The 12,090-nt window shown below is 42.3% G+C and overlaps 2 protein-coding genes across 3 annotated transcripts in view; one reads left to right on the top strand and one right to left on the bottom strand.

Annotated features, from left to right (window-relative positions):
* LOC134663476 (E3 ubiquitin-protein ligase TRIM45) overlaps window positions 1–11,446 on the top strand; it is a 41,307-nt gene extending 29,861 nt beyond the window's left edge. For both annotated transcript variants that reach the window (XM_063519846.1, XM_063519845.1), the window contains 8 exons: window positions 2,543–2,713; window positions 2,973–3,149; window positions 3,677–3,874; window positions 8,139–8,346; window positions 8,975–9,066; window positions 9,382–9,534; window positions 10,075–10,207; window positions 11,318–11,446. In XM_063519846.1, the coding sequence (XP_063375916.1) occupies window positions 2,543–2,713; window positions 2,973–3,149; window positions 3,677–3,874; window positions 8,139–8,346; window positions 8,975–9,066; window positions 9,382–9,534; window positions 10,075–10,207; window positions 11,318–11,430 (1,245 nt within the window). In that variant the 3' untranslated portion in view covers window positions 11,431–11,446. The remainder of the gene's footprint in view (window positions 1–2,542; window positions 2,714–2,972; window positions 3,150–3,676; window positions 3,875–8,138; window positions 8,347–8,974; window positions 9,067–9,381; window positions 9,535–10,074; window positions 10,208–11,317) is intronic.
* LOC134663475 (piggyBac transposable element-derived protein 4-like) lies at window positions 4,521–7,522 on the bottom strand. The gene is made up of 2 exons (XM_063519844.1): window positions 7,014–7,522; window positions 4,521–6,464 (listed from the first exon to the last, which is right to left on the bottom strand). The coding sequence occupies exons 1-2, from the start codon at window positions 7,276–7,278 to the stop codon at window positions 4,714–4,716; spliced, it is 2,016 nt and encodes a 671-aa protein (XP_063375914.1). The 5' UTR covers window positions 7,279–7,522; the 3' UTR covers window positions 4,521–4,713.
* Window positions 11,447–12,090: the final 644 nt, after the last annotated feature.

The following is a 12,090-nucleotide window of genomic DNA, read 5'->3' on the forward strand; positions in this document are numbered from 1 at the left end:
TTCCTTTGTTTTCCTTTGTAGCTGCACCATCCATTCATTTCAAACATATTCAAATATATTCACTACTTTTCCATCTAGTGCAGAAAGTAGATTCATAGTCTTCATTGCCATTATTTGATTCAGTTTAGCAAGTAGATATTAAATTCAATAGTATTCATTAACGGTATTCATAATTGTAGGCAGATATAACCTCATAACACAGTTCATAGTAATACATAAGATTTAATTTCACAATTTCACTTCAAACTTGATACCTAACTGTACATTAATCAAAATAGTAATTAATTAAACATTTCACTAGCTTAATTTCAATTTAAAACTAAAATAACCGCACGTGAACACGTTAGTCAATCGATTTCTATAGCAAACTGCATTGTGCCGGGAGGAAGTAAACAAGGTAATTAAGTGATTACATAATTTTATTGCACCTCCGATCCATATTGCATTAAGATTAAACGCCTGGCAATTTCGCAGAGCAAATTTTGTTTAAATTCATATTATTGCTATTTTATTTGAGTAGGGTTGTTACTTTATACCTTTATTCACAATGTCTAATGAACAAGATTTAAGGAAACTAAATTACAAGCGCGGGGTTATTAAAGGCAAACTTATTACATTTCAAAAGTTCGTTTCGAATCTAGCAGCCAAACCGCAATTAAGTGATTTGCAGCTTGCCGAGTTACAATTAAGATTCGACAATACAGTGCCTATATACGATGAATTCGATGCATTACAGACGGATATCGAGATGTTGTCTGCGTCTACAAGCGAAGGGGATATCAGAGAGGAGTGGGCTCTCTTCGAAGATACCTACTTCGCGAGCATGTCGTCTGCGCAAGTGCTGATCCAAAAGCATTCGCGGCGTAATTCTGTCGTCAATGAGTTGGAGGTAAGCGCTGCTAATACCGTTGTCAAGGCGCACAACTCAGACTTCATCAATTCACATGAAATACCACCAGATTCAAATATTCACGTCCCGCTATTTCGGGAGTTACATTCAATTGTTCCTAGGCACAGCTTGACGCCAGAACAAAACGCTTGTGAGGAGCAGTTTACAAAAACTGATCCTGACAGGCAATTCAAAGTATCCATGCAGTTGAAGGAGTCGCCTGCAGTCCTGGGGCATTCATGTCAGCATGCTTCAGCTACGTGTCTTTCAGTGGAGCGTCGCTCAGAAGCCGAACAAATAGGCTATATTATACACAAAGAGCGCGGGCATTCCAATAACTTACTTTCGCGTAAGGCTCAAGGAGACCCAATTCCTTCACGGTCTCTTTGTCCGCTTCTCGGCGATGGCAATCTCGTCCGTGAGGGGGGAAGACTGAGCAACTCCAGTTACGATTACGACCTCAAACATCCAGTGTTGCTCAGTTCAATATTCAGTGACATTGAGTCACAACATTCATTTCTTGAGACTGGAGTCAATTATTCTGATCCAATCTTGATATTCACCCAAAACGGGATTATTTGTGAGTTTGTGTGCCTTGCCATGGGAGCAGTGCAACTCGAGCTAGATTCACATTTAAATAAACATGCGTTCATTGCAGCCTTGCGCCGATTCATTGCGCGCCAGGGTAAAACGCAGACAATAATGTCTGGTAATGCATCGACGTCATTGGAGGTATACGAACGCATTCAGTTTTCTTTAACACGGCATTTGCACATAACATACGAAGGGATGTCTGCACTACTGATTCAAATTAGGGCAATTTCAATCTCAAGACCGCTGACTTTAATGTCAGACGACCAAAGTAACTTCGGTTCCTTAACTCCTTCCCACTTCCTTATAGGACGATCCACAAATTTCGTGCCACACCCACAGACTACTGCCTCCAGGACTTCGTCAATTCAACGTTCGTGGCACTCATCAACAGGAACTCCAGGAAGGCGTTCTGATTGGCGTGAAGGACAAAACTGCCACCTCTTCTCTTCTGTCAACCGGTCGAGTCGTCCGAGGCATTCGTGGCAGCGACGGCGTCGCAAGCGGAACAAAAACATGCAGACAAAGAGAAGGGTCATCCGACGAGCCTACAACAACATCTGCTCTCTCCCTGTCGACAAATAATTGAAGATCTAGACTTCAAGGCCGGGAGCATGTTCAGAAACGTTCAAAAATGGATACATTTTTGATCCTTTTTCTTAAGCTCAATTTTAATGTCGGCAATAAAAATCAACTTCACAGTTTTTAATATAATTTAATTTTATGTATCAATTAATATGTTCTTACAATTAATATTATTCAAATTGTCTATTTTTTAATTAAAATATGCAATTAAACGTACAAATTCAATCATCATTCAAATCTCTATGTTTCAAATTTTACTATGGCAATTTTATATTCAAAGCTTTGACAGTTATAGAGCTTTCAAAAACTTACTTTGTCATCTCTTGAATCCCAACGACAATCCACTTTGCCACTTTTTGTATTTTTGTAATTTTGAGAGTAAACCAGCGTTATACTACAGTCCACTTATTATTTCACCACCTTTACAACACCTGAGACCAGCGAAGATTTTACACAGACCATTACCGTTGTTGACAGGCCCAAAGCCGCTGCGACCAGTGCCTCGTTAGCGTCTGCGAGTCCTGCGGCGAGGCCCACAGCCGCCAGAAGACCACGGCCCGACACTCTCTACAGCCCCTACAGACCCCTGCGACGCTCTGCAGCCAGCATCGTGCAGAACTCTGCGTTTACTGCGCCACTTGCCAGCAGGTAACGAAAGTTCGAGTCTGAAGTTACGTAAATGGGCCGCATGTTCTCACAAGTATTTCTTTCAATCCATATGTTAAAAGCGTTTTTCGTCATATGCTTTGGTTTTGAGTTTGGGGTCATCTTCTCTCACCCTATAGGACGAGTTAAGTAATCTGAAAGCTACCATGTCTTAGAATTAGGATAAGTGGATATCCTGAGCTGAGGATAATATTATGACCAATACTGGTAGTGAAAGTAGATTAATTTTGTTCTCCTGTAGGTAATTTGCCGCGATTGCTGCCTGATCTCCCACTCTGGGCACGCATTGGCCAACGCGGCTCGGGCGGCGGCGGAGCGCGCGCGGCTTCTACAAGATGCATGTGATCGCGCCAGGCTGGTGCCTGAGAACGTGGACCGGGCGACGAGGATGCTGAACTTGCAGGCTCAGCAAGTCGATGTGAGTAATATTTTATTCGAGTTAATTCTACAGGATGCAGAGGATGCCAAATGCGTCAGGTCGCTCCCTGATATCGTACAACGGGTAAGATAGCATAGCCTGTAGGCTCGGCAAAGCGATGTCACCGCCTCGGCAAAACGTTAGGCAGGTCGATGTGATAGGCATTATGATCTTGAACGATGGAATGCATGGTGCATGCACTGAGTCAGGTTTTAATGTATCTCGATGATTGGAGTGGGTATTACATTCGACTACGAAGAGATATATCCATTTTATTAAAATCCAGTAAGGTGAAAAAGAGTTTGAAAGACATGTACCTTATAGAGGGAAATTTGAGTTTGAGTTGAGGCAGCTGGTGGCAACAGGAAGGTAACCTACTTACCCGGCTGGCCTGTCTGGCTGGCTGATCAAGAGAAGAATACCTGGAACAACCAATTTTGTCTACTATATGTATGTACCTACTATTCATAGAAAAGTGGTGTATCCAAATTGCTTACCCAGTTGACTCCATCGATACGTTTTCTCAGAGCCAAGCCGCCCGCGTAGAAGAAGAGGTCCAAACCTGGGGCGCGCAGTACCTGTCGGCCGTGGACGCGCACGTGCGCGCGCTGGCGGCCGCGGCGGCGCGCGCGCGCGCCCGCCACGCGCAGCGCGTGGACGAGCAGGCGCGCGCGCTCGCGCAGCGCGAACAACACGCGCTCGATGCGGTAGAGTTCGCTGAAGAGGTCAGTTCACGCTTAACTTTTTTGAGCGCTACAATAAAATTCGTAAATGAATAATTTCTAAATTAATAAAACTTAATGAGATTTAAATGCCTTCTGCACAAACAAAATACGATCATTAGATATTAATTACACCACAACTTTTGCTCGATAACTTGCTGTTCCAAATGTAACGCCAGTTACCCGAGCTACCCAAAATGTTTTTTTTTTGTATTAACCACAATTGATTATCCAATCCGATCATATTTATATTTATACCAATTTTGTAATAAAATGACAGATCTATTAAACAAAATAGGGCAGTGCCATGTTTTATTTTAGTATCCAGTTGAAAACACAAGCTTAGTAGATAAGGTAATCAAGTTGCCTTTTACATGTTTCGCACGAGTATGGTTTCTCTCTTATGTAGAGCGATTGACGGCGCCTTACACGAGTGAATATTAGTTTTTTGCAATCGCCTTTTGATGTCAATAGAATTGAAATTCGTAAATTTGTTTTAAACATTTATCCTCTAGCGTCCCACGGTCCTAATATTAGTACTGATTAAAAGTTATTTGCGTTAAATAGTTTCTTTTTGACAGGCTTATCAGGTACTCGCATATGTAAAAGCACCCATCATTATAGTGTTGAAGTAATACAAACAACATCGTTACCAACTCACACCATTTATTACATAATTGTAACACATATAGCAGCAGGTTTATCAACTTTTACTGAAACTCTGTTAATTCTTATTAAAATAATCTTCTCTTTGAAATAAAAACAAAACTTATTAATTATTCGAAATAATTCTTACCCCGCAGCCACTCTCACACTTTATTGACCTTAGTTAATGAGATCATTTAACAGCTCCCATCTGTATGAAATTGTTTAAAACAGTTTCTCTTACGAGTGAGACAGAGATGCATGTTACATGTTACACAACTGATAGTGGTTTTCATTTCGCATCCTCTATTTCTACAACGTTGCACTGTCCCCACTTCTGGCATATGCGCGTTTCCTTGAGTCCTTTTCACTTTAGATGGCAATGGTGCTAGAGGGCGCCAAACTCTTTTATTGGCAACGCAACTTTCTTCACCATCCCCATCAGAATCATTGTTCAAACTAGATTCTATCAACTGCTCGCCTATGAGCCTCTTAAATTCCCACAATTGGTATATCTTGTGTCCTGAAACTTGTAGCGCCTGCATTTCTTTCTTATACTTTATCCATGAATTAGAGACAGCCAAGTCAATGAAATGGTGGATGAACCGTAAGGTCCACTTGTTCATTCTTGTCTTTGAATAACATGAAGCTAGTAGTCGTTCGGTGAGATTCACACCGCTCATGTTAGACCTGTATTCCCTGGCCACTTCTGGTCTCGGTATCGGTACAGTTCGACGTTTCTTCCTATCATAACGCTTACGTATACCAATGCTTTCGGCCGCATATATCGTCGACAAATATAATGAAGACTTAGTATCATGCCATTTAGTTATTGCCATTTCACCATCTGAACTCACTAAGACATCGTGACTTCCCTGTTTTGTCGCTAAAGTTTTGTCACTAATGAGCTCCGATTTCACTTCTTTTGGCAGACGACTTTTCTTGATAGCTCCAACGCATTTGAAGCCATTTTGGTTTAGTTCTTTAGCCAATTCGACTGTTGTGAAATACCGATTAAAATAAAGAACATGTCCCGGTACAAGAGTTCTTGTCAAAAAGAGTACTATTTCTTCAGCCAAGTTACTTTCGCCCTGGTATGTCACAAAGTCGCATATCATTCCATTTGGATTTGCTAAGACTACAATTTTGATGCCGGTAGGGTTAGGTTTATTCGGACAGTACTGCTTGATCGGAGAAGTTCCTTTTAAGGGAATTATCATTTCATCAATAGCAATATTCTGTTGTCTCTCCTGTCTATGACATCCTTCTAGAACCCGATTTATTATCGGACGTACCTTCCACAAATGATCTGCAGCCCTCATCTCCTCAGTAACATCGTTATCAAATACTAATTTCAAAGATTGTCTCAATGTTGAGAAGCGATTTCGCGCCATAGCTTTTGCTATGATATCTATAGCCCATTTTCGGTTCCAATACATCCTTATTTTAGGATAATTTATGCAAGACATTGTTATTAATATACCAAAGAATGTTTTACACTCAACTTTTGTGAAGTTCAGTGGTTTAGTTTGTTTTAACAAGGCCGTATCATTCGTTTTCTTAACTATTGTATCGAAAAGTGTATCATCAAAGTATTCGTAGAAATATTCTACAGCATCCTTTGAACTTGAACATATATTTGGAAGATATGCTGGTTGTTGCAGGTTAGGTTTAGTTGGAGTGAATTTTGTTCTATACCATGTTCTTGAAGTTTGAGACCTAGGTTCACTTATTTTATATCCTGGATGATTTATATTGTCCATGTAAGTATGTCCCATCCAAAGATGGTTCCGTTCTTCCATTCCTTCAGCATCTTGGTCTTCTTCAGACTGGCAATCCTCACTTGAACCATCAGTTTCATGCTCGCGAAACTTGTCAGCATCAATGGAGCAGTCATCTTCGTAGTCAGAATTGTTTAAAATCTGACTAATATCCAGTTGTGACAGAGCTAAAACAATCATATATACATTTTTAATCATACTTATCAAATATTAACAATGTTTATAAATAAAGCCTGGTTTTACGGGAGCATAAATGCTACATTATAATTAAATATGGACTATTCTATCAACATCCATATAAAAGTTACAGAAGTAATTCATCAACACTATGAATTATTTAGATTTGCCCCGATTACTACAGTACAACAGTTTACAACAGTCTTTTAGTTGGCTGAAATGGTTTTATCACCATGGTGAAGGAGTTTAAAATCGGATTGAGAAAAAAATATAACTGTATGTTACGAAAATTATATAAAATACAAACAGTTCATTTTAATTTTGTGTACAGCTATAATATTAGTGTCCTCGCACTACTGAGACGTCAGCACATAATGTCTCCCGTCAAACCGAGCTTTGTGTGGAAACAAGCAATCCTCCAAAGGCTTCCTTAACTTTGATCCCTTGCTGTTTGCATCCAGTTATCTCCACTCATTCTTTTCAGGTCACCAGACAATCAAAATGCATTATTGCGTAGTTAATAAAGAAGTGTTACTTACTAGGAGCATCCGCTCGCTGAAACATGCTTGGTTCCAACGGCATTTCACATTGGACTTGCTGGTTTGAGCCCCCGCTCTCTACATTAACAGCCATAGGATCCACTTTGACATATACTACTTCAGTTTCAACTCCGAAATTTCTTTTCCATTGCTGATCAAACTCTGGCCTCAAACGGCCTTTTTTATCTTTAATTTCCTCTTTAATGTTTTGCGTTTGATTTTGTATGTATGCTTGATGGTTTAATGGCGTTTCTTCCATTTCCATGAAGCCAACTTATTTAAATCGGGTAATCAAAAACGGATCCCATTTCGGAAATTGGACAATATTAAAGTCGTATTTGTATGAAATTTACAAGAATATAACGCTCAATACTTCTAGTGTCTTGAACTTACGTTATAGAAAATTAATTTTTACAACTTCTTATAGCTATGTTATAAAATTTACGAGAATAAAATCGTAAATATTGTTATTATTAGTCCGTGAAATCGTGAACTCGGTGATAATCGATTTTTTTCGACAAACTGACAGTGGCAGTGACAGGTGTCATTCACCCGGGTTGCGTTCAAAATTACTGATACAATCACTCAATCACACTCATTTAATTTAAATAGTAGTTTGTGTTACAATTAGATCAAAATGATAATATTTCCGTCAAGGGGTACATTGAATCTTGAGCGTAATGAGGGATTCTAGAGTTAACGCCCAAGACGAAATAATTTTGATACCGTGTGACACATATTGCTTTTCACATCAAACATCAACTAGCGGTTGTCACAGAATAAAGAATACTAGGTACAGAAGACTCACTCTCTAACAAAACGCGTCTGTCACGATCAGCACAGATATGGCCGCTACACAAAACACCAAAATTGCGGTCGAACGGATGTGCTTTTAGCTACCTGTAGCAAAGCAACGAAATCGCGGAGTGAGCCACGCCTGCGGTTGTGCACAAATTACGCGAGGTGTTTTCGGCAAATTTTTGAAATGTAAAAATAGTAGAACAGAAAAGTGTAACTGATCCCTGCTAGCAGGGAGGAATAGTGCCACTTTGACCCCTCCTAGCAGGGAAGATAAAATTCTTTTCCGAATAGGTCCTGGTGTGAAATGTATTTTTTTCTTCTTAGCTGCTGTCATCCGGGCGTTCCCACGAGCTGCTCTCTCTACACGGCTCGGTGCTGCGGAGGTTAGAGCGGCTGACGGAACTGCCCCCGACGCCGCCGCGGCTGGAGCTGCGCCTCGCCCCGACCGCGCCCGCCACGCACGACGCCACGCTCGTCGGCCGGCTGCTGACGCAGGCCGCTGACCCTGACCGCTGCGTTGTTAACACAGAAGGTATCCTCATCATACAACTTTTCCTCTTATCTTGAAGAAGCTAGGAGACGGCTTTTAAATCTATTGATATTTCGGACTTACCGAAATTAAGATTCTAAAATTTTTATGTCTTTAGCTTTTTAGGGTTCCGTACCCAAAGGGTAAAACGAGACCCTATTACCAAGACTCCGCTGTCCGTCTGTCCGTCCGTCCGTCTGTCGCCAGGCTGTATCTCACGAACCGTGATAGCTAGACAGTTGAAATTTTCACAGATGATGTATTTCTGTTGCCGCTATAACAACAAATACTAAAAAGTAAGGAACCCTCGGTGGGTTAGTCGGGCTCGCACTTGTCCTGTTTTTTAATATTATGAATAGGCGTACTCATGGCCACAGATTATATACAATACTAGCTGAGGCGTAGACGTGCCTACGATGGAGCGAGCTCGCCCAGAAGGTGCCTGTTCACTCTTGATTTTAAAGTTGCCGGGTTATAAAGAGCATTAGAGCACGTTAAAACCTTCCTGAAATTAGTAACTGACGAGAGATGCCGCAATAACCGCTGTCACTATTGTCAGTTACTAAATTAAAGAAGGTGTAAAAAGCTCTTACTTTGGTAAAATACGATTATTTTTATGTTTTGCCATCAGGTTTCCAAGATCTCAGAGTAGATTGTCCTCATGAGGCTGTGCTAGAGCTACGGGATAGCAGCGGGGAACGCATCTGGTGTGGAGGGGAACAGGTAAGGAGAGCGGAGACGCTTACACAATCAAGGTTGAAAATATAAAAAATGTAATTGTCTGGGTCGAAATGTCCGGTGGGCGACCCTTGTATGGGTCATCGGGCCGACATTGGCTTCCGCTCGCAAGTGCATGGACCGTGTGGATCTAGGGGCCCACATATTACCAGTTTGCTGGACGATATCAGCCTATCAGCTTAACGCAAAAGCAGGTGACAGTTCCGAACAACTGACGGGCTGATATCGTCCGGCGAACTGGTAATCAATGCTCCCCTTAAGAAGCCTTTAGACTTTATTAATCCAGTGCCATTTCTGCAGGTAGCAGGCTACTTCCGACGCAGCGACTCAAGCGCACGGCCACAAAGCGCGCGAGTCTCTGACAGGGGCGACGGTCTTTACTCCCTGACTGTAACCCCGCCCAGCCCCGGCGCCTATCTCCTAGCTGTCACAGTCAACAACAAGCCTGTTAAGGTAAGTATACCTGCCCTGAGGGCCTACCGTCAACATCGAAAACTCTCGCATGTTCGAGCGAAAACGAAGCAGATAAGGTATATCTTTTTTAAGTATCGTTCAAGTTGTCCGAACGCGGAGAACGCAAGTGCTCATTGATTCGCACGCCCTCGCCCTACCCTGGCGCATATATTTTCTCAATAATTACGGTCAACAGCAAGCTTGTCCCTTCAGGCAATAATTCATATTGAAATGACTTAATCGAACGTTTTCCACTTCAAGGGCTACCAAAATATTTGTTCAGAAGCACAACTAAAGACGTGGCTTTGAAGTCTTTCAATACAGCGATTTGACTCTCTCAGTCTCCCTCCAAATAAAGCAATGGGCTAGTATGTAAATGTCACCCAACTCTTTATGGATGGGTGTGTTGTTTCATTTATTATTATTTATAATCCCGTATCGTTGGTTTACAAAACCCCTCTTCAAGTAAACCTTCCTAAAATGCTTGTGAAGTATCGGTAAACGCGAATTTTGTGATCAATTTTATGCTTATGTTTCTAGGGTAGCCCGTTCCATTGCGCCGCGCGCGCTTGCCAGCCACACTCGGGGCAGTTCCATTGCTGCTCCTTCTGCTCGTCCGGCGGCCGCCGCGACGCGCATTGCGCCTGCCCAGGACACATGCCTGGATACAGAGGTATTAGACCCCTGCCCGTGGAAATAAAGCGGGAAAGACGAATGACCAGGGGGGCTACCGCGAACATCGAAGTTCGCAAATTGTGGGCATTTTTCTCTGTCACTCTAATTACGCCTTCATTGGAGTAAAAGAGAAAGATCCCCGCAATTTGCGAATTTCGGTTTTCGCGGTAACCCCTCTGCCCAGGCTCTCAGGTCAAAAAGTTTAGAGGCCCCTGCTCTATAATATCATAAGCCCGCTCCACACTCGTGCGCGAAGCAGCGAACGCGGGTGTGGAGTCGATATCACAGATCAGCGAATTCCACTTCACACTCGCGATCGCGGCTTCGCGCACGAGTGTGGAGCGGGCTATACTATACTTGATCAAGCAGATCTTGTCAGTAGAAAAAGGCGGCAAATTAGAAAAATGTAGGCGCGAAGGGATATCGTCCTATAGAAAATTTGAATTTCGCGCCTTTTTTTACTGACAAAATTTGCTTGACCAGCTATATCTTATCAAGGCAGTTCGTTTTAATGCGTTAGCTGTACTTGCAATGTTGGCAACCCTATAAAAGTTCTGCTGCATATATTGTGACAGAATTTGGTGTTGAAAAACTAGTAGTTCTGCTTGATATGATTAATTGATTACAGTATTTTTCTTGCAAATCTGGCAGTTAGTTTAGTCTGATAGGTTTCCGTCACAATGTGGTCATAATACACATTCCGTCTGGAATTCCGTCGCGTCTGCGGTCAGCCTATAACTGTTATGCTCCCGGGACTTTTCCGCGGCAATTTACAGCAGTGTTGCCAGACTTTAATAAAACATTCATTAGTAACACTCTGGCTGACAAAATTTGGTAGTTTATAGTCCTGTATGTATACACTGTATATTGTTTTGGAATAATATTTTCTACTAAAGTTCATAAAGTCCGTCATTTGCACCTTCATGTATTGTGCAATAAAGATTAAAATAAATAAATAATGTATGAAAAAGACTGCATGAGTCCTGCCAGTAAAGACTGATGCTTCGGTGACAGCGACCTTTTGTGCTCCATCACAAGAGCGATAGATAATGAAATTTTGTTTTTGTTTTCGTTGTATAGCCAGTTATGAAAATGAGTCCTCTTGCAGGTTGCGGGCACGGGCACGCGGGGCACCCGGGCGCGCGGCACTGGTCGTGCTGCGGCAGCACGGCGCGCCGCGGCCCCTGCGAGCGCGCCAGCCTCTATCACTTCTCTGTCTGAATATATTCTGTTATTATTGTGGTACTCTTGTTTTCATCCAACCCCTATTAAACTCTACTCCAGCAGCTACTGCTTGGCAAAAAGAGTAGAAATTAAAAAGTGGCAACACTGTAGTGTCGTCCCATAGTCGTCCCGTTTTCTTATATATATTGATTTGAAAGGGACGACTCTACAGTGTTGCCACTTTTTAATTTCTACTCTTTTTTGCCAAGCTGTAAAGCCCGCTTCACACTCGCGCGCGAAGCCGCGAACGCGAGTGTGAAGTCTAATTCGCGGATATGCGAATTCGACTCCACACTCGCGTTCGCGACTTCGCGCCGCGAATCAAGCACGATTGTGGAGCCGGCTATAGATAATGTAATTTCGATTTTTTGTTTCGCTGCATAGCCTTGTGAAAATCTCTTAGGGCCACTTGCGCCATTCCACTAACCCGGGGTTAACCGGTTAAACCTGGAGTTACCATAGTTACCAGTGCAATATGACACTGGGTTAACGGTTTAACGGTTACTGGGATGGTGCAAGTGGCGCTTATAGTGGTAACACACTATCACACCGCACCGCGACCTTGGTGCGTCGCACCCATAAATGAGAGCGAGGAAGAGATATCTGTTTCTTGCTCTCAATTATGGGTGCGACGCACCAAGGTCGCAGTGCGGTACG

This window comes from Cydia fagiglandana, chromosome 4, assembly GCF_963556715.1.
Source record: "Cydia fagiglandana chromosome 4, ilCydFagi1.1, whole genome shotgun sequence".
Taxonomy (NCBI): Eukaryota; Metazoa; Arthropoda; class Insecta; order Lepidoptera; family Tortricidae; genus Cydia; species Cydia fagiglandana.